Source organism: Hydra viridissima, unplaced genomic scaffold (assembly GCF_058129835.1).
Source record: "Hydra viridissima isolate aposymbiotic clone 2 unplaced genomic scaffold, HvirCarnegie_v1 scaffold_8, whole genome shotgun sequence".
In the NCBI taxonomy this organism is placed as follows: Eukaryota; Metazoa; Cnidaria; class Hydrozoa; order Anthoathecata; family Hydridae; genus Hydra; species Hydra viridissima.
This window is the reverse complement of record NW_028324307.1, coordinates 10,597,347-10,624,161: the sequence shown is the minus strand read 5'-3', so window position 1 is coordinate 10,624,161 and position 26,815 is coordinate 10,597,347. Positions and strand designations below refer to the sequence as shown.

General features: G+C 28.9%; 3 protein-coding genes, 1 long non-coding RNA gene and 1 pseudogene across 8 annotated transcripts in view; 2 read left to right on the top strand and 3 right to left on the bottom strand.

Annotated features, from left to right (window-relative positions):
- Window positions 1-1,361: 1,361 nt before the first annotated feature.
- Window positions 1,362-4,646, top strand: LOC149885035 (uncharacterized). 4 transcript variants are annotated; one of them, XR_016454835.1, is made up of 4 exons: window positions 1,362-2,495; window positions 3,433-3,464; window positions 3,987-4,077; window positions 4,512-4,646. It is a non-coding gene; the product is annotated as an uncharacterized LOC149885035 (long non-coding RNA). The 4 variants fall into 4 exon arrangements; XR_016454834.1 differs by lacking the exon at window positions 1,362-2,495 and adding an exon at window positions 3,001-3,091; XR_016454836.1 differs by lacking the exons at window positions 1,362-2,495; window positions 3,433-3,464 and adding an exon at window positions 3,014-3,091.
- Window positions 4,647-5,532: 886 nt separating this feature from the next.
- Window positions 5,533-9,956, top strand: LOC149885034 (uncharacterized). Its single transcript, XM_090096283.1, has 2 exons — window positions 5,533-6,298; window positions 6,854-9,956. The coding sequence occupies exon 2, from the start codon at window positions 8,416-8,418 to the stop codon at window positions 8,797-8,799; it is 384 nt and encodes a 127-aa protein (XP_089952409.1). The 5' UTR covers window positions 5,533-6,298; window positions 6,854-8,415; the 3' UTR covers window positions 8,800-9,956.
- A 5,309-nt stretch (window positions 9,957-15,265) lies between these two features.
- On the bottom strand, window positions 15,266-18,196 carry LOC145187367 (uncharacterized; annotated as a pseudogene). The gene is made up of 3 exons (XR_016455079.1): window positions 17,802-18,196; window positions 15,781-17,667; window positions 15,266-15,565 (listed from the first exon to the last, which is right to left on the bottom strand). The product of XR_016455079.1 is annotated as an uncharacterized LOC145187367 (transcript).
- Window positions 18,197-18,966: 770 nt separating this feature from the next.
- LOC149884966 (uncharacterized) overlaps window positions 18,967-26,815 on the bottom strand; it is a 748,071-nt gene continuing 740,222 nt past the window's right edge. Inside the window, exon 2 of the mRNA XM_090095984.1 lies at window positions 18,967-21,714. Coding sequence (XP_089952110.1) covers window positions 19,075-21,567 — 2,493 coding nt within the window. The 5' untranslated portion in view covers window positions 21,568-21,714 and the 3' untranslated portion in view covers window positions 18,967-19,074. The remainder of the gene's footprint in view (window positions 21,715-26,815) is intronic.
- Window positions 22,032-24,790, bottom strand: LOC149885033 (uncharacterized). The gene is made up of 2 exons (XM_090094604.1): window positions 24,510-24,790; window positions 22,032-24,007 (listed from the first exon to the last, which is right to left on the bottom strand). The coding sequence occupies exons 1-2, from the start codon at window positions 24,520-24,522 to the stop codon at window positions 22,032-22,034; spliced, it is 1,989 nt and encodes a 662-aa protein (XP_089950730.1). The 5' UTR covers window positions 24,523-24,790.

Here is a 26,815-nt window from a genome sequence, read left to right as displayed (position 1 = left end):
TGATTTTTAGTATGATTCAAAAGTTTTAAGTTATGTTAACAACATAATAAAACACATAAAAAATAATATGTTCAATTGTTTGACTAGTTTTTTTAGTTTTTGATCAACTTTTGTTCTAAATTTAAGTTTGTCCACCATGTTTTGTCTGATACTGTAGTTCTCGTAGCCATATGCTAATCATATTTCTTCAGTAGTTAAATAAAACAATAGTGAAAATTAAAAACCATAAACATAAAAATATATGCAAACAACACATAAATATTTAATATTAATGATGTCTTCAAAATCCAGGGAAATTTCTAGATTTTTACATATTCGCAAATAATCCGAAAAAAAATACTTCTGAAACTTAAAAAACAAAATAATATGAAGAAGCTATTGCAAACTTATAACATATATAAAAAACTTTTGCTTTGTTAAATTTTTCACTGAGATATTGCCATGTCCCATCTCACCCCGTTCTCCCCTATCTACGCTGCATTTAACACCATAATTATTGCTCAAAATGTTATTTAATTCGATAATACTTCTGTGGGAATCTTCTTTTGATTTTCTAACTAAAGTTCTATCTTGATGTTCTGTAGTTATATTTGGCCTGGACGATGCGTATTTTCACGTGTCTTTTGGTCTCTATATCTCTTTACTAGTACACTAACTGTTGATTTAGCCCCATCATAAAACTCAAAAATTTCCTTACAAGGAATCCTTCTCTACAGCAAGATTTATTAAAATTTTCTTTCCTCTTGATGATTCCTTTGGCTTTCTCATTCTTTTAAAATTCAATTTATGTTAAATATTATCTCCAATAAATTAATTTTAATAAAAATACATTTTTCTTAATGAAATTTTGATTTTCTTAATGGGGCATGGAATTGTTTATAAACTTTTGCGCGGTTATTTTTTCAATAAAATTTGAATTTCTTCCTTCCATTACAAGTTATCTTTTTTTTTTGAGTAAATTATACTATGAAATCAAATTATAGGAACAATTGTTGAAAATTTCATTCATTTTCAGTGAAAATTCAAAAGATTATGACAAAAAAAACTTGAAAAATTTAGCTGTTTATAAACTTTTGCACGCTACTGTATATAAATAGACCAAATGGTTTTGAAAGAGTATAATATTTTTAATAAATAAACAAAATTGATGAGGGTACATGAGGGATTTGTTTGTTTATTAAAACGATGTGTCATAATACCTACCGACCAAGCGTTCATCTAAATAAGAAATAAAAATACTGACTCGGCTTCATACTCCATCATTTTTTGTTTTTGACAGTATAAAGTGCAGTCATAGAATGAATTTAGTACAATAATTATGGGTTTAGGTACATTTTTAAAAAATTGTTATTTTTTATGAACACAATTAAACAAATAGTTAAAAATAATTAAACAAACTTATTAGTTTGCATTTTTAGATAAGGTAAATGTTTGTTTTCATTTTTAAATGTTTAGTTTGCATTTTTAGATTAGTTAAATGGGTAAAATATCTTTAATAGAGAGACAAAAAGTTATTGTGCTTCACGAAGAAGGTTATTCGCAGCGCCAAATTTCGTCCAAAACAGGATATTCAAAGACTGCTGTTACAGAAATCATTAAAAAGTAGAGAAACTGGCTCCTTGAAGAAAGAAAAGTGATAGACCTACTAAGCTAACAAAAGATGACAAGAAATGTTTAAAAACCCTTTCTTTAAGAAATAGGAAAATAACATCAACCGAGTTGGCAAAGGACATTAACACAGCAACTGGGAAAAATGTCAGCTCTTCTTGTATTCGACGACACCTAATCAAATCGGGATTAAGAGGGTGTGTTGCAATTCGAAAACCATTATTACGGCGTGGCAGTAAAGAAAAACGACTTAAGTATGCGAAACAACACAAAGATTGGGCCCAGGAAATGTTTAATCGGGTTCTGCATACTGATGAGTCCAAATTCGAAATTTTTGGAACAAAAAGACGCCAATATGTTCGAAGAAGAATTGTAGAAGCCTATCAGTCCGAGTGTTCAAACCCTACTATTAAACACGGAGGAGGCTCTTTACAAGTTTAAAGCTGTTTATCTTCATCTGGAGTAGGTGATTTGATCAAAATAGAGGGGCGACTCACCGGGGAACGTTATGTGGATATCCTAAAGCACCATGCTGTATCATCCGGAATGGGACTAATAGGTCATAATTTTATTCTGCAGCAGGACAATGACCCAAAACATTGTTCCCAATTGGCAAAAAAGTATTTAAATGGCAGAGGAAGGAGTACTGGAATTGGTGACCTGCCCGAGAAAAAAAAACCGGCTAATACTGCTAGGAATCTGTTTAACTTCCTGCTAATACGGCTAATCCTAGTAAGTTTTCGCTTAATACGGCTAAACTTATTAAATTTCCCATTAGTCATGACTAATGAAATTCATAAACGTCATCTGCAGATGAAGTTTATGAATTTCCTGCTAATCCTAGTAAGTTCCTACTAAGTACCTATCAGGATTAAACGAAATACTTTGTAAGTTCCTAGTAAGTTTTCGAGAATAAAACAAGAATAATAACGAGTTTTTAAATGTTATACGCCATCTTTTATTTATTCAAGCGGAAGTCAAGTCAGCTCTGAAACAGCTTTTTCAGATTCAATAGTTTGACTAACTTTTGTAATTATATAGTGGAAAAGCTCAAGAACATTTTGGGACGATTGCGTGGCTTGCTATTAAATTGATGATTTGTTTGTTAATGATTTATAATGTGGTTTTAAATGTTAATTTTAACTTGATATAAATTCCAGCATTTTCTGTATCTTTCTAGCATCTTCTGTAGTACAAATTCTATCATTTTCTGATTTATAGTAATACGTATGGTGATGTGTTTTTTTATTTCTGATTTTTTTCTTGTCTTTATTTATGATTTTATATTGTTTACAATCTAACTCTTTCTTATATATATATATATATATATATATATATATATATATATATATATATATATATATATATATATATATATATATATATATATATCACACACACACACACACACACACACACACACATATAGACATTAAAAATTGATCAATATTAAAATCACTTTCTTGCAGAATATATTTTACTGGTAAATATAGCATTATTTTTATTTTTTTCTCTTGTTAAAACAAACTATAAAACTATTGAATATTGTTATATTTTATATAAAATTATACTTTAGTTTTACATTTACTTAACATTAGAATTATTGTTGTAAATGTCGTAATATATATATATATATATATATATATATATATATATATATATATATGTATTATATGTATATACATATATATATATATATATATATATATATATATATATATATATATATATATATATATATATATATATATATATATATATATATATATATACATACATACATACATACATACATACACACACACATATTTACATTATGTTTAGTTCTCAAACCACGTACAATCAACCAATTTCAGGTAACTTTTTTTTTTTCTGTTTCTTTATATGTAATGTACTTACGCATAATTATTCATTAATCATATTGAATTTAAATAAGGAACTAGTAATGTTTTGAGTGTATGTATATGCATATACATATATATATGAGTGTATGTATATACATAACATAAATATATGTATATACATACACTCATATATGTAAATAATGTTTTGAGTGTATGTATATACATATACATAAATATTATTATTTTTGATACAATTATTAAATGTTTTTGGATAACTGTAAATAAAATTTTCCTTTTTTTTAAATTAAATTGATTGAAAAAGTTCATAATTCAAACATGAATTTTTATTTTAAACATTTTTGTTTTTTAACAGCATTTACATTTTGTGATTTAAATATTAAATAAAGAAAAGATAATGAAAAGCTATTCAAAATTCCAAAATTAGGTTAAATAAGTTCTTTTATTATAAAATATATTTTATTACAATTATATCAAGTTACAATAATATTTTTAAATATTTCATTATAAATACAGATATGGTCGAATAAAAGACGAAGACAGTTGACATATTCTGAGTGGAATTTAATTGGCCCCTGTAAAAAATTTTCATACCTACAGTTATGTAGTAAGTTATTCGTTGGTCATGACCATTGTTCATTTTACTTTTTTAAAAGATAGGTAAACAACCTATCAACTTTTTTTTTGTAATTTGTTAAAACTGGTTTTCAAATAAGTGTCTACTGCAATTTTCACTTACATAAAATTTTTTAAAAAAACAACCCTAACAATGTAATTATGTAATGTTAAAACCCAAATATAATGTGTGTGTGTGTGTGTGTGTGTGTGTGTGTGTGTGTGTGTGTGTGTGTGTGTGTGTGTGTGTGTGTGTGTGTGTGTGTGTGTGCGCCTTACATTTTTAATTTTTATAGCTATGGAGAAATGATAATGAAACCTTTTCATCATTCTAAAATTATGGTTAGTTAAAAATGCGTTTTTATTGGAAAATATATGTTATTAAATTCTTGAATTACGTTAATATTTTTTAAAATTTCGTTATAGATACAGTTATAAAAGATCAAGACAAATCTTATGGGTGCAATTATTCCACTGGCACCTGCGAAATTACCAAAAGAACTGACCATTGCTATTTCTTGTATTTTTCTAAATGTTCAAGTTAAACAACCTAACACTTTATTATTTGTTATTTTTATTGTTGTTTTATAAATAAGCGTCCTCATTGCTAAGGCAACTAGTTAAATTAGATTTGTTGGGTTATTTTTTCAAGAATTATCTATGTTTAAGTAAAATTTGAAAAATAATTATTTTTACATTTTTACTTAAACATATTTCTTGAAAAATAACCCTGCTAATATAAATATGAAATCTTTACTCAAATAATTCAATAAAACCTAAATAAAATATGAAATTAACTGAAAAAACTATTAACTATAGTTTTAGTTAATAGTTAAGTTAATAGTTTTTTTAGTTAATTTCATATTAGGATTAGCAAGTTTTAGTAGGAAACTTAGTAGGATTAGCAAGTTTTAGTATACTAAAACTTGCTAATCCTACTAAGTTTCCTACTAAAACTTGCTAATCCTACTAAGTTCCTAGTAAGTACTCGTTAGGAACTTGCTAAGTTTTAGAAGGAAACTTATCAAGTACTTAACAGGGTTAGCCGGTTTTTTTTTCTCGGGATCTATATCCTGGTGTTGCGTTAAAAAAGTTAGTCGTTAAAAAAGTTAACAAATAGTTCGCACGCGCAGTATGGTCAAAGGACGTTCGTTAGGGAATGAAATTAGCAATGATATATTAAAAATAACTAGATGTCTAACTTCCGCGTATTTTTTGAAGCAAAAATCGGCCATTATGGGGGGCAAATTTAACAAATCATAAGCTTCGTATTTGTTTTGTTTTGATAAATAGCGTAAAGATTTTGCCCCCCATAATAACCGATTTTTGCTTCACTTTTTCTTATGCCGATTTACGGCAGTTAGACATCTAGTTATTCTTAATATCGATGGCTCCGCGCAAAATCGGACTATCTGCAATCTCCGCGGCAAACAAATTTGGCATATCTGCAATCTCCGCCAAAAACAAAATAGGCATATCTGCAATCTCCGCGTAAAACAAAATTGGACTATCTGCATTTTTGCCAGATACATTTTTGGACTATCTGCGTTTTTCGGGTGCATAAATTTTTGGTGGTGTTTCTTTAAATATTTGAAGTTTTTTATAAAATTCTACAATTTTTTAAATAGCGATTATTCAAACATTTATTAATAGCGACAAAACCTTGATCATAACTTGATTAAGTTTGTGAGTAATCAAGTAGTTTTAGTTAAGATAAATATGTTAAAAATAACTTATGTTATTGTTAATAATAATATAGCATATGTAACAAAACATTGTTATGTTACATACTAATTGCTAAATTCATCATACATACTTTGTCAATTTTATTTAGCCTTGTTGTTGTGACTAATAAGTTTAGATCAAATTAAATTCTTGTTATGTTATGTTGCAATGTTGCTAAGTGGTCTTTATACACAAGATCTGCATATAAATATATACAGGATGTCTGCGAAATCAGAGAAATGCCAGGGAATTCGGATATCTTCAAAAAAATCAGGGGATTATCAGAGAAATTACGTTAAATTTAAAAAAAATCAGGAAAGATGAGTCTTTATCAAACTTATATAACTTAAATAAGTTGTATATAGTTCACGTAATCTAAAAGTTTATTTGGCAGATAGTTTTATGAACTTCTCTTGATATATTTAATGTGGGTTGTATTATTGTTTATATTTTTGCAGTTGAAGAGCATTTTTCTAAACGAGAAATAGGTAAATATTAGGGAAAAGCTAGGGAAATCCAACTTATAATATTGGCAGACACCCTGTGTATATATATATAGACTTCCTGATGAACCTACTGATGGTAAAACAAGCTGTCAAAGAAAAAATTAGATAAGTATTTTTGCTAATTTATATATATATATATATATATATATATATATATATATATATATATATATATACACATATCACAATAATAATTTTTATACATATATATATATATATAAATATATATATATATATATATATATATATATATATATATATATATATATATATATGTATGTATACATATATTTATATATACACGTATATACACACACACACACACACACACACACACACACACACACACACACACACACACACACACACACACACACACACACACACACACACACACACATATATATATATATATATATATATATATATATATATATATATATATATATATATATATATATATATATATATATATATATTGTAACCTTGATCGTAACTAACAAAATTATTGTTATTAAGCTATTTTTGTTCATTAAGCAATCAAACTATGTGGAGTTTTCTTTGTTGTCTACTTAAAACCATTCTTTTTTGGAGATGCCACTTAACTGAACACAAACTAGTTAAAAACTCATGCCTGAGTATTAAACATTATGGTTTCCAACTTTTCTTAAACTTGGTTTATCAATAATTAGGATCAAAATCAAACTGAACCTAAGGTTTAGTTGGATTTGAGCTCTAAACCATTAAACATTGGTTTAATCAGATGTCACCTCAACTGCATTGATGATCAAACAATTTTGGTCCAATTATATTTGATAATTTTTACATATCCAAGACTTTGGGATGTAATGATATATAAAAAAGGGTTGTAATTTTTTTACTATGATAGTAATAACTATGATACAATCAAAAATAGCTGTATTTTTTCTATAAAAGAATAATTACAAAATAACAAAAAACTGCTGTTTTAAATAAACATATCCTTAACTTGCACATTGATCTGAATATCAGGCTTTTATTACTTTTACAGTATACCCAATATAATAAATTATCACATTTGTAATAGACAATATTAATTACTTGAATTTAAATTATAGTCACATTTAGGTAACTTTTAACTTTAGAAATTATAATTTAACATACAAACACAACTTATCTAAAAACATCTATAATTTTGTAGTCCTAACATATTTTTAAGATCTAACATATTTTATTTGACGATAGCAATAATACACTTGAATTAATTAATTTTGTAAGCTAAACAAACCAACTTGTTATTTTCACATTTAACCAAAACATGACTGACTGCTATATGTTATATAGTATACCTATATAATATAGATAACACAGTAACACTACTTTTTTTTTTTTCTGTTAAAAATAGACAAACTTGAAAAACACCAAACAATGTTTCGAATAAGCCTCGTAAAACTGTAAAACGTTTTCTTAATCCAGCAGCATTTTAATTTCAAATTAAATTTGAATACATAAAATTGGTTTTGCGATCAGCTACACTTTGATCAATTCATGATGTGTATACGCTTACTAAGTTCAGACTTGAGATTAAAGTAGATGCAGACTGTTCTTATTTTAGCCGCTAAAATGATGTTCTAAAAATATTGTAAATTTTTCATTTGCATTAACATACCATATGCCATAACTATTTAAAATAATTACTTCTAAACAAAATCAAATGTGGCAAGTGAAACTTTGTGTTAAAACTTAAACAGATTTATATCTCAGGAATAGATGGAAAATAATGCAATTACTGTCTTCTTATTAACAACTTATTTCATGAGATCTGCCATTTGTAGTGAAATCACATTTTGACAAGGCGCATAATTTCATGCAATAAAAACTTTGAACGCCCGGAGAATGCAGATAGTTCAAAAATAAAGCTGGCGGAAAATGCAGATAGTCCAATTTTGTTTTACGCGGAGATTGCAGATATGCCAATTTAGTTTTTGGCGGAGATTGCAGATAGTCCGATTTTGCGCGGAGCCATCGATATATCATTGGAAATTAGACGTTAAAAAAGTTGCATTGTTTCATTAGGGTATGTAAAATAATAAAAATTAGTGTATACTTTAATATTAAAAATGGCTGTCCATGTTTACTCAGTTGATGAAATTGTTTTATACTTTATGTTAAAAATGGCTGTCTATGTTTACTCAGTTGCTGAATTTATAAGCTTTACTACTGATATATGGACCAGTAGTTTAAATGAAAGCTTCATGAGCCTGACAGATCACTGTTTAGACAATACATTTAATCAGAAAACTGTTGTACTTAGAGTAGCTCCTTTTTCTGAGAGGCATACAACAGCAAATATTGCTGAATTGATTGAAGATATTATGGCTGAATTTAAAATATCACCTTCAAAAATTCATTTAATAGCTAGATATAATGGTAGAAATATTGTTAAGGCTATTAAAGATAGCCCATATGATAGTATGGCTTGTTTTTACACACACTGCAACTAGTAATTAATGAGTATATTTTTGAACAAACAGTTGTCAAGAATGTCATTGCAAACTGGCATTCAATTGTTGGGCATTTTAGCCATTCTCCCCAAGCCTGCCCTAAACTTAAAGCTCTTCAAGAAGCAAACAATGGTCCTAAGCACAAACTTATTCAAAATGTTCCAACAAGGTGGAATAGTACCTGTCATATGTTAGAACTAATTTATGAACAAAGGAAACCTCTAACCATATATGCACTTGAAAATGGTAAGCTTCCTTTGTTAAATGCAAACAAATGGATGATTATTGGACAGTTTTGTGTTTTGCTAAAAGATTTCCACAAAACAAGAGTTTGCTTGAGTGAAAGAAATTCTATTGTCTCAGATATTATACCACAGATACAGTTTTTGAAACATTTCATTAATAAAGCTTTAATTGATGACAACTAATTCAATGGAGAATAGTTTCAAACAATATACTGATAACTATAACATCATCTTGTCAATATTTCTTGATCCCAGATTCAATTTAAAAATGTTCAAAAATGAAAACACCTTTTCAGATGCTAAAACAAGTACTGAGAACATAACCATTCAACTTATTAAAACCCATGAAAATATAAAAAACATCAAAGTTACTGAAAATGATCGGTCTGCAGCTTGTGACATTGAAAATATTGACTCAGAATATGAAAATAATGGTACAGTACTAAATGAATAGAAAGATATAGTAGCAATGGGTTTTGACAATTGCTTCGAAGAACTTTTAGGATTTAATTCTAAATAAATCGGTCAACCACAAACTTTAATTTCAAATGAAACTTTATTAAACAAAATTCAACACTACTCAAATGAAGACCTTATTGACAAAGAAAGCAATCTTTTGTTGTGGTGGAAATCACAGAAAACCAAAATGCGACTATTAGCAAAGCTTGCTTTAAAGTATTTAAGCTGCCCACCGTCTTCTGTGGAGAGTGAAAGACTTTTTAGTATAGGTGGAAATGTATATTCTGCAAAGAGATATAGCTTAACAGGAGCTCATGGTGAAATGTTAATATTTCTGAACTATAATATGAGAATTTAAAAATATTTGATTTTGTATATATTACTATAATTAGTATAGTATAATTCTTTTAGAAGTGAGTATCTATGTTCTATTTTTTCATGAAATATAATTTATTTAGGAGTTTAAAAGCTTTGATACTATGAGGAGGTCAAATGAAAAAAAAAAATGTCATGTAAATTGTATAACTTTGTAAAATTAGAAAATTACAGGGAAAAAAAATTTGGAAAAAATAATTGAAACTCTCTTTGAGAGCTTTGCTCAAAAATAAAAAAAGAATGCCTCCCAATGCCTTAATCAAAATTTCAAAGCATATTCTGTGGTGGATTTGAGGGTTGCGCAAATTAAAGAGTATCATTAGCCAGGGTAACTTTGGTCAGTTTTGGCAGTTTTTCTTAAACATCTCTGAATCTTATTAATTTTTTATAGTTTTCTCTTGTGGTAATAACATTATAGGTCTTGGCTATAGGCCTCTATTTTTTTTTTTTTAATTTTTTTATTACAAATATTTATTTTTAAAAGCCGAAAAGTGGCCAATGTTACCCCAGGTTTTTATCATGTTTGATCAATAATACCCCTGCTATGGGGTAACAATGGTCACTTTTTGGAGTTTTAAAAAATCATCAGTCCTTAAACACTTAGAGAAACATGAAAAGAACATTTAAATGGACAAAATATTTTGCAACTAGCTCCCTGTTATTGTGCAAAAGTCATTAAAAGTCATTTTCTAGTAGGCCATCGTTATCTGAGGATGATGACAATTGTTCAACTCTTGCCCTTTTCTTGTTATTCTTGGTGTTATTGTTATTCTTTGATGTGGTAGGAGTTGTGTTATTCACCAGATCTTGCGGTGTTATCGCTTTGCCAGGTATGATCTTTTTCCCTCTGGTGCGATTTGTTTTCCCATCCTGTCCACAATGTTTCACTAATAGACCTATATCTTCATTGAATACTTCCTTAACAGTACTACCGGTACCTCCTCCAATGTCTTTGTTAACCTGTGGTAAACGCTTCATGACCATTTCTTTACCGAAGGGAAATATTCCACAAGCCTTGAAGTCAGATCTCAAATTATCGCTTTTCAATTGACGTTGCAGTAGAGCAAGAAGACCGAGGAACTGATTTTTTGGTATTGATTCTTTGATGCGCGTTTCTATCTTTAGCGGACGGAAAACAGCAACGTCCAGCGGTTGAAGCAAATGGGAAGCGTATATTCCGAACTGTCGACTAGCCTTTCTCACGCTTATTCTCCCAGTTAAACATTCTTTTATAGCATTGGACAACGTTTCTTGACTGTATGAAGTTGCATACGCTCTTGAACCACGCTTTCGCTTATATTTCCTCGGCATTTTCACAGGCTAAGAATTCAAATGGTTCAATAAATGTATCAGAAGTGTCAAGAAATCCCAAAATAAACTCAATGTAGTCTACGAAGTATCTGTGCTATATTCACAAAAACTGTTGATATACCAAAGTTGTTGATATAATAGTCGATATATATTGTTGGTATCTCTAACAAAATTAAAACATGTTATCTTTGTTAAATTTTAGGAATTTAAAAAAAAATCAACAATTGACCCCGGTCAACAAAGTCACCCCGGCGACCAAAGTTACCCCGGTTGACGGTACCATTTTGAATACTTTTTTAACGGGCAAACTTTTTTAACGCCGCACAGTGGAGTATTTATACGAAAAAGTTGATCAAAAGTCGATTTTCAAAACTTTGTCAAAATCTGTTTTTATTGGTGCATTGTTAAAGCTTAATAAAGTTTACATCCCTAAATGGTCATTTCGGTTACCCATCTCCCTCCCACCTTATTGGGGCAGCTTTAAAAATCGAGAAATTGTGGTAATGAATTAAATTGTTTTTCAACGTTCCTGTTGACGAGCATTATTACAAATCGTTTTTTGAGTTTGTGGTTAGTGACAAATTTTAAAAATCACAATGGATATTGAAAAAGAAGGTAAGCTCATACTTTTGGTATATTTATTTTCTCTATTTTATATGTTACTGTCACATTTCTCATCAATTATATTTGATGTAAAAAATTTAACGTTTTTTTTTATATACACGATATTAAAAAGTGTTTTTGAATATCAATTAAGCCTTATTAAGCTACGAGCTTGTGCTTCACATGAAGCTTAGATATTCTATTTACCATTTAAGAAAAAAAAAGTTGCGCATGTACGCGCCCTAAGATTTTTTTAATTTTTTTAGTAAATAAGGCAAAAACATTTTTTTTGTGATTAAAACTTTTATTTTATTTAATTCATATTTTTACTGTAGAATCTCAAGCTATCACAATAGAGATGACTAGACGATCACTTTATGAAGTCTTGGAGAAAAGTTCTGAGAAAAAAATTGACGACAAATTCATGTTTTTATTAGAACACCTTAAAACATAACTAAATGCCCTGCAAATGAAGAAAGTGCACTAAAAATCATTTTTTCACCTTTTAATTTCCAATTTAAACAAAATTGGGAAGACGCAAGCCGTAAAAGAGAGCGTTTTTTAAAAAATAGCAAACAATGACTCAATACCACCATATCTCTACCAATTTGGACGGTGGCAATACCCGACCGACCGTCAAAAGAATTTTGTGAATCGAGTTCACCAACGAGAAGACTAAAAAACAATATGAAATTATTCATGCAGCCAACAAGAATATCTGTGAAATGGAATTTTAAGTGGAATGTTATCCATTAGAAGAAACGATAACAATTACAGAATTTTGCTCAGAAATTAAATTACAAGATCTTCTGGATCACACGTCTAGGCAATTATGTTGTTATTTGAACGAAGTTATTGAAACTTTGTAACGAAGTTATTGAAACTTTAAATGAAAAAGAAAGAAATCATTTAGAATTGATTTCGAAATAGGGTTGTGATGGCTCGCACCATCATCTACAAGGTATTGTCAACCAATAAAAATACGTTTTATTCGGGAGAGCAAAGACGTAACGAATGATGAAATCGAATGCGTAGGGAACCAAATAAAAGGCTTGAGAAAAAGTGAAATAATGAACGCTTTTGGTGGTAATTTGCAAATAAAGCATGTATTTCTTTTTACTATGATTGATGGAAAAGTTTGCAATGCTGCTACAAATGCGACATCAACAATGAGATGCTATATATGTGGCCAAACTTCAAAAGATTTTAATGACTTGAATAAAAAAACGACAGAAAGCCGTGAAACACTGAAATTTGGGCTATCAATAATGCACGCAAGAATCAAATTTTTTGAATCCTTGCTGCATATATTATATAAATGATTGCATTGACATGTACAAATGTTTTTTATTTTATTTTGGATTAAATATAGGGCTATAATAATAAATTTAAATTGTTAATTTCAAATTGTTTGGTTGTCAAATCATTAGCCCTTGTAGCTGGTTAACCATAGGATTTAATCCTTTAACGAAAAATAATTCATGACAACAGGTACCTAAGGATTAAGTTCAGTAATTAAGAAACCCAGTATAGGTTTAGATGCATCTTTCAAGTGTGATTATCCTTTTTAGTAATATAAATTTAGTTATTTGTCATTATGTTAAATAGTTGTAAAGTTGTAGATATTTGTAAAGTATCTAAGATGTATAAAAATATGTATTTTTTGTTTTAATATTTTAATTTTTTACATTTCATGTGTGACAAATTGTTTTTAATACAATATAATGATCCTAAACTTCTTTTTACTACATATCACATCGATAATAAACATAAAATAATTTTGTTCAACTTTTCAAGTGAAATACTCCACTGTGCGCCGTAAGGCGTTAAAAAAAGTTTTAATGATTTTGCGCATGCGCAGATTTCACATTTAATAAACTTTTTTAACGACTAATTTGTTTAACGCAACACCGGCAAATATCGGACATAGTAGATATTAAGAGTTTTTTGTGAAGTTCGACATTCAAAAGTTTGTTATTGTTCCATTTTTTTTCTTTTAATAAGTTTATAATATAGAACTACAAACTTAAATATTAGAGAAGGATTCTCCGGGATTTTTTGAAAAAATGTAAGTGGTCTAAAACATATTCACAGTACTGTGTGTGTATGATTACAGAAGAGGAGACTTTGCAAGTATATCTAGAGTTTTTGAGAACGTAAGTTGGTTTAAATGTTTTGAAAACAAGTCGATTCAAGAGATGTATGACCACTTCATTTTTTATGTTACTAAAATGTCTAATATGTTTTGTGCCAATTAAACTCGAAAAAAAAAGCAAAACTTACCTTTGTTCAATTCCAACCAATTAAAAATAATTAGGATGAAAAGAGAACTTAGATGTAAAAATTCTGGCATGTATCGTCCGCATAACGTCCGTAAGACGTCCGTAAAACGTCGTGATACAGCAAAAAAAAAAATCCTCAATTGCAATGAATGTGTTAATAGCAGCAGAATGTTAAGAGTTCTATCGAGATGTTACGAAATTTAATGGGGATGTAGCAAACGATATTTAAAAAATAGCTGAGTTGTTAAACAAAAAGTTTCCGGATGTATTTGTGATTGAAGATGATGGTCCATTAATTGAATTCAAGTCTTATATTGAACCTTCACTTAATCATCCTATGATATATTTTGATGAAGTAGCTAAAAGATTAGGTATTTCAAAAAAAAGGTGGAGCTGATTTAATAAATTCTATTGTATTAAAAAATTGTGCTCATTCAATTAGAGCATCCCGCCATCGGACTCGGGATGCTCTAATTGAATGAGCACAATTTTTTAATACAATAGAATTTGTTAAATCAAAACACAAAAAAACACAAATCTGCACCCTACATCACAATTTGGCACAAATGTTTAGACACATAACTTAGGAAAGACCATAAATTTTTTTTATAAAATTCTTATCCGTTTAGGATTTACAGTAACTTGAAGTTTGTTTGATTTTGACTGAAAAATGAGGAGCGAAAAGTGCCGGAAATGTGTCCTTTTACTATTACCCTTATAAGGTACTTGTAGTAATTTTGCAAAGCTAAAATATGGTACCAAAGGAGTTTGAATCCTGTTTAATCTGAAAATTATAGATTTGTATCTCTCAAAACAACAAAATATAGTTTATTTCAAGATCTACAAAATGCACTATATAATTATAATAAAAAAGAGCATTGACAACTATAAGTCTAGAAAAAATCTGACTGATAGAAAAAACTTTTGGTTTTAATTTTTTTAAGGATTAGACATATATCTACTTTGCGAACCAATTTTGTTTTGGCCTTACGTTTACTTGAGGAGTTGTTAAGGTTTAATATGAACACAAAATTTTTTGATATTTTAAAAATCAGGCAATCTACCCCAATTTTCTACAAATTAATCAAATTAGAAATCAATAGTTTAGTGACTTAATTATTTTTATTAATTTTTTAGAACCAAATAATAAGGTATAAAAAAAACTTTTGAAAAATGAATACTCAATTTAAATGATTTTATATATGCTTTTCATTCACATTATTTAAATTGTACAAAAAATAAAAGATTAAAAAAAAGTGTGGATAGGACATATCAGACTCAACAAACTTGAAATTAGTTTAAATGTAAAAAATCTCTGTTTTCTAAGGAGAACAATTTTTTTCAAGTCGTCTTTGGCTAAATCCACCACTTTTGCTCATAGGAAACACAGGCATAATCACCTGGTACTAAGTATACAGTTGTTACAGGGATGTTTCCAAAATCATGAATGAAAGCAAAATCTTCATCGACACTGCATAGCTTTGCACCTATCTAGAAAAAAAAAAGCAAAATTTATTCCGTTTTACTTATTTTGTTAAACATGTTTTTTTAAAGGCATTAAAAAAAAAATTGTAAGTCCAAACTAAAACGAAAATACTTTTGAGGATGATTCCACACAAATAAAAAATCTATTCGAGTTTATCAATAAAAAATTATGCATATTTTTTAAAAATGATAAAAGGTATATTAAATATATATATTTTAACCTTTTGATGGCCAAGTGGTACAAACTGATGGAAACTACGTGTTCCAGGTATGGTATTTGCAGTATCCAATCATTCCTTAAGAGTGTTTCTCACCAAAGTTAAATCTTCTGATGATATATAAATGAAATGTACACCTTCAACGTTTTCATTGCAATATTTGAGCATTGCTTGTGGAGATAAATATGATTACCCATATCTCTTTGCAAGCTTGCTAGTGTTGCTAAACGTTTGACTGTACCATCTATCCCATCACAAGGTTGCTTACCGTGACTAGTTGCAAAAAAGTTCCATTTAGCAGAAAGACCAAAATCTTCAAGATGGAAGCAAAGATTCAAAATATTTTTACAATTCTTGTATTGACCTGCACACCCATCCGAAAAGTATTCAATATTTTTTATTTGAGGTAGATTTGTTTTAATATCATTGCTATCAACATCAATAATTTTGTAAACCATGTTCACACCATGTATCATATCATCTGAAATAATACAAAAAGATTTGTGATTGAGAAAACCTTCTTTTTTGAAATAGATAATCACAGGATGTAGTGTACATTGTAAATTTGTCCCATGAAAGCTTTGTACTTCATCCTGAACTACAAATTTATAGATTTCTGAAAAATCACCCAGAAATAATGATGTTAACTCATTCATATCTTCCTTTCTTGATCTCAGGTATGATGCTTGATTCTTAGGTAAACATGAGTGTGGTGCAAGTTTAGTCAGTTTTTTACATACTAAGTCAATGTATTCAGACACTGGCTCTTTATTATGTGTTAAGTTTGACCTATCTGTTGTTGTCAACTGATCAAATTCTACTTCATCGTCATCTTCAAACTCTCCAATTAAATTATAAAGTTTTTCAACCAATGCATTCATAGTTGCTGGGCATCTTTCACATTTACGCATCATACAGTCTTTATTAGTCATGTCACATACAATATAAGGTAACAGTTCTTTATATATCACACCAAGAGGATGTAAAAGCAGTTTTAAATTCTGAGGAATAGCACAGACATACTGAATATCTTCCTGAAGCACCAGCAGTAATACACCATTTTTGTCGCAATGTGCAAAACCTTGAAAACCCTATTTTGATTTCTGGGTTCATGGTTTTGAAAGCAACAAACAATTCCTTTAAATTACATAATAGCAAACGTTTTTGCATGTGAACATTTTTCTCTATGCTTACATAATCCTTTTTACCAGGGATTATACGACTAAATTCATCATCTTCATAAAAAGACTTGACCAGTTGAACTGTTACATTTGGAAGAACTTTCCCTAATTTAGGATTAGGCATGGCTAAAATACCTTTTTCTAATGCTAATTTACGTGCAGTTCGAGCTACATAGTTTGTTACATGTAATATTTCAGAAACTATTTTTATTGACCAGTCAGTTGGAGCAAGTGTTGTCAGTTGTATTTTTTTAGATGTTGCTGTAGACTCTGCAATTTTATTAGCTTACAATACTATCATGTTATCAAACAAGTTTGCCTTTTCCATATACTCATTACCGAAACGTGACTGTTCTTCAAAACTTTCTTCTGGTATATTAAGGGAAGTGGCTACTTTTCTTTTTAATGGAGGTTGTTAATGCTGTCAATTTTCATTTACTTTCTCTAATTTTACCTGACTTATGCAATCCTTTGACCTTGATAGGAGATATTCCAGCAACTGTAAAGTGTGTATATACACCCTCTTTTTCATTTTGAATGGATGTTTCACTAACAATATCAAAATCTTCATCATTTTCACTCATACTTTTTGATAAATGTTTCATAACTTTACTTCGATAGCTTGGACACAACTTTTTTCCAGGTATAAGATTTAAAATTATGGTTTCTGTTTCTAATACAGTATGCATTGTAATCACACGTAGAGATGCTGAAAAGAGAATGTACTATATTACTCAAATACTATATTAATTATACTATTATTATAAAACAATGAACAAATCCTAATAAAAAACTTATTAAGAATGGTATTACCCATTAAAATGTAAATGGTTAAACTTTTACCTCTATACACTTTTTTGTGAGTCAGAAATGGATTACAGCAACTTTTCTGATTACTCTTACATCTCACTATTAACATATCACAATGATGTGTGCATATACTAGTAATTTGTTCTTCTTTCAAGTTTGTTCGTTTTACAAGTAATTTAAGATCATTCCTGTCAATATCTTCAATCAGATTTCTTACTTAGGTATATGATTGTTTATAACAAGCTCCATAATCATTTACAAATGAACAATTGATTTTGTTATCCATATAAAACTATAATGAGGAATTATAATCTAAACACTTAAATAGAAGAAATCTTCAATACAATATTCCTAATGAGCAAAGTACACTTGAACACAAACAATATGATTAAAATAAAAATAAAGTTATATTTATAAAGAACATTTGCTTGAACAAATAGTTATTAGTTTTAATAGACATACTTTAAATGCCTAATTATCTACTAATTATTGTCAATTCTCTACTAATTAAATACCAAAAATTAGGGTGAAAGTAGATTATAACTAAATATAATTATATTTAGTTATATAATTTAACAAGGTAATATTTATTGGATATTATTATGTACACTTGTCATTTTATTACTTAGTTTATTGATGAGATAATCACTATTTTATTACAATAAAACAATCAATAAGAAAAAAAAACATTACATAATATTATTTAATTTAATTACATAACTACTATGTAATGAAAATAACAATGCAAATGACATAAGAATTATGTAATGAAAATAACAATTCAAATAACAACTGTTATGTAATGAAAATAACAAATTTATATGTTTACAAAATATTTAACAATATTTTGTAATAACTTTGTAAAAATTTATATTACATAACACACATTCTGTTGTTTTTTTAATTAACTGACTCAAAATTTGATTAAAAACAAATATAATTGTATTTAGTTCAAAGCATGGCCTATTATAGTGACAGGCCGAGTAAACGTACGGCTTTTAAAAAAACTGTAGGCGAATTTTTTTTTTTTACGGAAGCATTCGTTTTTTAGGTTATTTAATAAATAGATTCATTAGTTCATTAGATAGTAATTAATTTATCATAAATAAAGGTTTTTGTAATAAATAAAACCTCTTAAATGAAAAAAATAGTTTATAAAATGCAAACCGCATTTCATTATAACATAGTAAAGACTCACTTTTTATAGTACTAAAACCTCAAACATCTTTATGAAAAAAAACAACAACATAACTTTTCAAAATAAAACTACAATTAGTTAAAAAAAACAATATTATATATATCACGTTTAAGATAGTTTCAATATTTTCATTTTGGGTTCCTTTGAAGATCGCGGGGAGTAAAGATGGCAATAATTGTTAAAAAATATATTGGCAAGGATTCTACAATGTTTTTTTGAAACATTGGTAAATCCATAAAAGTCAGATACCATCAAGAAACTGTTAGATAAGCTAACACGACAGACACATTTGTAAAGATGGTGAAATAAAATGTACGAATAAAATATCCAATGGCAGATGTTATCACCAGGCAAAGTTAACCCACCATGATTAATCTCTCTGATATATTCTCCAAATTGGTCAAAACAAAATGATGTATCTTCAACTGGAGGATCTTCTCTACTGACATAGCCAGCAATATAAACCAAAGATATTTTAATTTCTTTAGACAAATCGCTTTCAATAACAGGAAGATTATGAAAAACATTTAACAAAGTATCATCTTGCATTACATAATTACATTTGTCACACAAATGATTTGATGAAACTTCTAAATCATTAGCTATGATACCAATATTTAAGCAAAGTTTTGTTTTTTTTATGTCAACTTTTTGCAATATTTGCTGAACATTTATAAAATAGGTACCACCTGATCCTTGGCGAAGTTTTCCAAATGCTTTCTCAATAGGGTCACTAGTAAAATGTCCAAGACAAACATACTTATGACTTGTAATTAGTAAATGTTTCACTAGTTCAACCATTCCACGACACGTATGGGAAAAAGCACGAGAAGTATCTTTGGTTAAATTTTTTATTCTTTGACCATGTATTTCAGGTGCCATTTTTTCGACCATATCAGCCAAATTTAAAAGAAAGTTCAATCGTTCATCATTGTTTGATGAAAAAACAGCACGATTTTCATCTCTAGTACAAATGTTTTCATAAAGTCCTTTAACATTAACAATTTTAAAAAATTTAATAAAAATAGATAAAAAAACTGTAGTGTCATCAACATTTTTTATGGATGAATGAGTTTTTAAAGCAGCTACAGTCTCATCACAAAATACTCTTAAACAAGTTGACACATTTTGACGTTCGATTGGTTTAGGAAAAATTGCAGTTTCATTTAGTTTAGACAGTTTTACAATAGCATCTTTTTCATGTTGAAAAAGTTTTTTAAGATCTGACCATTTTGCAGTTCTTGAAACACCTTCATAAGTAAAACATAGTTCTTGGCATTTTTCTGTGAGCCAATTATTACGAATAGATTTTATTAAATGAACGAAATCATAAAGAAGAAAAATATTATCATTAGTACACCAAGTATTACGGAGATTAAACATTCCAAAAAACTTTTTATTTACTTTATTATTGTCGCAAAGAATAGCAACAACAGAGCCACCACAATTTTTTATTGTTTCAATCGTTTGCATTGTTTGATCATACTGAAATTTAGCATCTAAACCTGTTACTGGTAATGCTTTATACAAAAACTGTTTTCCACCAAACAAAGAACAAATCATTAAACCCAAAACTGTTTTTGCCAATTCATTTGGGGAGTTAACAGATTTACCAAAAATGTTCCCTCCTTGATATGTTAACTGTGGTTTAACATAAATTTCATCAATTAGTAGAATGACCAGTCTTTGAGAAATAGAACATTTGTCAAAATACAACTTTAAAAAATCATCATCTCCAACATTTCTAACTTTTGATGTCAATTTTGTCATCAGTGATATACTTGGTAGTTCATAGTCATCACATAATCGAGAATAAAGTGTTCTTGAGAGTGAAAAATACTCAAATGCCCTGGCAACCATATCAGGAGAATATTTTTTTTCACCAATAAACACTAAGGAGTTCATACTTAACATCTGTTCAATAATAATACTTTTTTTGTGATCAATTGGTAATGAATTCAGATAGTGTATTGCAGCATGGAGACAACTAATACAGTTAATAGTATTTATATGGTTGTAAGAAAGAGGTTTTATGGTGCACTTAATACCACAGTGGTAGCTTTCAAAGGATAAATCATTTTTTATCTTTAAAATAAACTTTGGAACACCCAAGTTGTCTAATATATCAGCAGATTGAAGATGTAAACAGTTTTCATAGATATTTGATATTATTGAAAAAGAAAAAGATATAGATTTAGACATTATTTTTTCACACAAATCATCAAAGGATGAAATATTGTCAGCTTTTACAAAATCCTCAATTTCATCAGGCACAATACTTCTAAAAGATGGTAATGCTTTACTTGTTGGTCTTGGTGGTGCCTGTGGAGTTGGAATTTGACTTGAGTTTACAGAAGAAAATACAGATGGTGGATATTTTGGTCTTAACTTTCCGTAAACTAAAACTTTTTCATAGTTTTTAGGCCAATGATCTTCACAAATAAAAGTATTTGGGCCATCTGGAATGTTATCTCGAGGTATAGCACTTATCCATCTTTTTCGTTCATCCAGATTTTTTTTATTTGGAAGGCGAAAAACTTTCACAGACTTTGTAACATCGTAGTTACCTCTGCATCCTGAGACACAACACTTAAAAACCATATTTTATGAATCTAATTATTTAGATCTAAAAAGAATGCAAATTTAATACACATGCAATATAATTGAAATTAATTGAATATCAAATTGAAAGAACACGTCTTTTTACTTGATCGCGCCATATTACAAATTATTAAAAGAAAAACTCGCCTACAGTTTTTTTAAAAGCCGTACGTTTACTCGGCCTGTCACTATAGTAGGCCATGGTTCAAAGCCAAAATGAATTTGCTCACTTATTTAAATATAATAAAGTTGGTTCGTAAAATAGGTATATGTCGAGTAGGTACAAACGGCGCACAGTGGAGTATTTGTATGACAAAACTGCTCAAAAATATTTTATGAATTTTTTTTCGCTTTATTAGTTTAAAACACAGAGTTTTATTAAAATTAAATGTTTAATTAAAAAAATAAAATTTTTTAAAGAGTAATTTATTATTAACAAAAAGACATATTCGCTTATCAAAGCTTCATGCTGAGATCATCATATTGACTGCTTCTTTGGAAAAAGGTAACGTTTTTTTATGCCGTTTTGATCTAGAACTACTTATGTATGGGTCTGAACTCAATAGCAGCCTATTTAATACGTCTGTATTGCAGTCGATACGAGAAAACTTTTGACTAAAATTTTGTCTGTACTGCCGAAAGTGTTTGTTTCGGGCTTCAGCTGCCTCCTCGGATAACTGGCCGATAGGGAGGATTGCATGAGTTATTACTTCGGCACCATGCATCAAAACTTTATGCATGGTTGGAGACATGGGATACCAACCATACAGATTGATATACAGTTTAGCAGTTTCATGAGCAAAAGCGTCGAATTTAACAGCATCAATTTTATATCCACTTGAAATGACTTCAAGAATAACGTGTAAACCTTTTATCAAATCCAAGTTAACACCAGTTATTTGTGAAGATAATTCCGGGTTTGAAAAAAATCTTCTTGACGTATTGCCGTCATTCGTATTTCCAAACCCTGCTTTAGGTATATCTACTTGAAGCCCTAATTCTTCTTTGAAGGATGTTTGTATTTTCTTCTTTGCTTCTTTGACAATTTTTTTTTCCTCGTCTGATTGAGCTTGCCACTTTTGTAAAGGTATTTTATAAGCTAAATGAAGAAGCGATTCAAAAAAGCGGATCCTTGCATGAAGAATCGAGAGTCCAAATGAGATGGTTTCCGTATTGATTGGCTCTTTTTTAATCAATTTATTAAAATCTTTCGATGTTTGTCCACATATGTAGCACCTCATAGTTGATGTAGTATCAGTTGCAGCGTTGCACACTTTACCATCTACCATTGTAAAAAGCAAGGTATGCTTTATTTTTCCAATTTCATTGGGCAACCTTGTTTCCCTGAGATTCCTTATTTGGTTTTTTACGTGCTCTATCTCGTCCATTGTTATGTCTTTAGATTCACTAATGAAACGTATTCGAATGGGCCTGCAGAACCTTGGAGATGAGGTGACTGAGTTTTGCCATATAATTTTTTCCTGTTGGCCATCAATTTTAACAATCATTCTCAGAGGTACTAAAGAACTTTGAAAAATATTTGCATCACTGTCGGTGTTGTTTTGAAATTTTTGCTTAAATTTTGCTTGTTGCGATCCATCACAGCCCCATTTTGATATTAAAACCATATTTTTCTTTTCTTCAATTGAACACTTTTCTACAACCTCTGAGACATATTTATATAAGCGTAATGTAGTGTGGTCAAGTAATGCTTGTAGTTGAATTTCAGCTGTTGTTTCGGTTACTTGTATCGATTCCTTATTAGGGTAACATTCTTTTTTGGCTTGTTGTATTATTGAGTAGCAGGGGTAGACACTTTTGTTTCTACTTTGAATAAGTTCCCACTGTTTTCTGGTAAAATCGCCTTCTACAAACAGTGCCAGTGCCTCTTGAGGTGTTAATTTATTGACAGTTACTTTTTTAAAAGCAGAGTTAAATGCTTTTCGGTATTTCTTTGCTCTGGTAGGCGTGGCCGTAATTTCTTTAATAAATTTTGAAACATCAGTATTTCCTGAAGTGTGCTGGCTCATTCTGGCTGCATACGTCAACTCATCAACAGAGACCTGTTTGCGCAAATCCATAGTTTTTCGACGCTTGCTGCAATCACTTAGTTCTATAAATGATTTTGATGGTCGTCCAGGTTTCTGTCGAATGTTTATTGACCAATAAGGTAGCTCGATGTTTGATTTGAGCCATTGTTTATTGTTTTTTATAAAACTTTCTTGTTTATAACTTGCAGCTATCCATCTTTTCTTGAAATCACTCTTAAAGAATTTTAAAATTCTTGTTATGGTACTTTTTTGATCTATTGGATATTTCATGACTGTTATAAGGTGTTCTTCTAACAACGAAAACTTTTCATCAAATTTTTTACCTTTACAATCTTTCATTATTTCATATAACTCTCTTCTAGTGAACAACTTTTTGACTTCTGTCGAATCTACATGATAAATAATAAAATCAGTAAATACATAGTGGTGTGACCTTAATGAAAGACAAATAAGATATATATATATTTTTTGAGATTTTATAGTTTGATAGTTTAATATATTAGATACAATTTAAGATTTACGTAGTTTGGTTAAGTTTGTACAAAAATATTCAAAAATTAGACAACAAGAATTTATTTTATAGCTATTTCAAGACGTTTTACGAGATTGTGTATATTACGAAATGGTCTACACACTATTTTTGAAGCGTTAATATAAAAAGTGGCGGACGTTGGCGGATAATTTTACAAAAGTATCTGATTGTTTACAGCCTATAGTTATTGCTCGTAAAAAAATTATAACTCGACAAGACCATACTTGTTAACAAAAACATTATTACATTATAATTTTATATGAAAATTAAAACTCAAATAGTCCATCATAAAAACGCTTTATATTATGCACAATAACTCAGAAATTTAATGTAATTTTATTTTAAAATATAGGTCATACCTTCCTCTGCCATAATTAGCCGTTTATTTTTTCAAAACTGAACAATATTATAATAATAGCTGCAATAGCAAATGTCACAAATTTTTGAATTTTTTTTTTCCTACGAAATTTCAAATAACAACGCCACGTTCTGAACAAAAATACGACAAAAGGAAAAATCGAGAAGAATTTTCTGTTACATAATCTAATGAAGCAATTATCTAGCTTGAAAATAATAAAGTTAATAAGACTTTTATGCGAACTTGATTTTTTGACTTTTGAGCGGTTTTGTCATACAAATACTCCACTGTGCGGCGGGGCGGAGCGGATCAACGGGGCGGATCATTTAAGTGACACGGCACTTTTAATAGTTAAATTTCTGCAAACGAATTCAACCTGAACAAACATATTGCTAAATTTTTTTATGATGACTTTTTAATAAATGACTGTGCCAGTTTTGACAGGTTGCATAAAGCACCTTATAATAGAGGTTATTGCAAATCTTATCGCCTAGAGCAATAATGAAGATAGAACAACTACACTCAACAATCCTAAGGCAGGCGAAGTTTATGTCATACAAGTGAATCATGTAAAAGGTTAGGCGCTACTGCAGTTTCTCCCCCCCCCCCTTTTTTTTACTTTTGATTATGATAGAGAATTTTATGCTGATTCAGAAAAATATAAAAACATGGACCTGAAAATCAACGGAAAGTGCTCTATTTCGAAGTCAAAGTTGAAAAAAATCCCACTAAAAACCCTAATATTCGCCATTTTGAGAATATTAAGTTAATGATTTTTTGGCTGACAAAAGCAATACATTTATAGCATGGTTTTTACATTAAAAAAAGTCGTTAAAGTATGTTTATCTCGCGCAATTTTCGTGGCAATGAAAATAGCCGTTTTTTGATTTATTAGAGAATAAACTATATTGCAAGTAATGTACTTTTGTAATGAATTTTAAAAAAGAATTCAGCAGTTTTGTTTCCTAAAAGCAGAACTTTTGAAACTTAGTTCATAGTTGTTTTATCACATGTAAAATTTAGAAAATGTCATCTTTAAACCGTTTTTTTTAATAAAAAAAACCAGCGTACAATACAATAATAATTATTCATCAGTTTGTCTACATTCCCACACTCTACGTTTAACTTTTATTTGAAATCTTCCATTAATTTCATTTCGTTTATTACACTTTCGTTATAACACTTTAAAATAGTAATGCGAAGGCTAATTGAAACCAGGTCTTTTTATTGCGCAATGTAACGGTAATTAACTTTTGTCAAAAATGAAAGCGTTTTGAAAAAAAATGGCGAATATTAGGGTTTTTAGTGGGATTTTTTTCAACTTTGACTTCGAAATAGAGCACTTACCGTTGATTTTCAGGTCCATGTTTTTATATTTTTCTGAATCAGCATAAAATTCTCTATCATAATCAAAAATAAAAAAAAGGGGGGGGGGGGGGGGAGAAACTGCAGTAGCGCCAAAGGTTAGGCAGCAATATTTCAGTGCACTTGTATAGTATTTGTATTTTTTAAATATATTTGTATACTAAAATAGTATAATGTAGTAAATAGCATAGTTTTTGGGTTATACTAGTAAAAATCAATTACGATGCCTAAAGTAAAGTTAGGCTTTAAACACATTTAAAGAAGTTATACCTGTAATCTACAATGTAGACTGTAGCCTACATGTAGTCTACAAGACTGTATATAGCTTTGTTTCTTTTAATATGTTTAAAGTAAAATCTAACTTTACTTAGGCATAGTTTATCCTTTACTTAAGGCTATGCTATAGTAAAGCAAGATATCTTATTAATAAATATGAAAGGACTTCTAAATGTCATTTAATATTATATTGAATATTTTCAAGATGTCATTTAATATGCAAAATTTTTTTGAAGCTAAAAATTGTCTTTCCTATTATAATTTATTTGAAGATTTATTTATTATTGTAAAATGGCTCCATAACAAACTTACATGCTTGTGTCTATTTTATATTATGTCAGTGTAAGACATGCTATAGAAAATTATCTGCAGATTTTTAAATGACCTTTTTTATACATGCTGTTTAAAAGTATCTGTGTTATGATTTTAAAATGTGAGCACCAATGTGCTTTCATTGTACTTGCCTAAAAACAATCATAAATTATAACAATATAGTAACTGCTATATTATTAAAAATATTATTATAATTTAGTAGTAGTATATAAAATGTGTATTATTATTATAATTATAATTATAATTTATTAGTAGTATATATAATTTAGTAGTAGTATATAAAATATAATTTAGTAGTAGTATATAAAGTGAGTTTCTAATTCACTCGCTGTT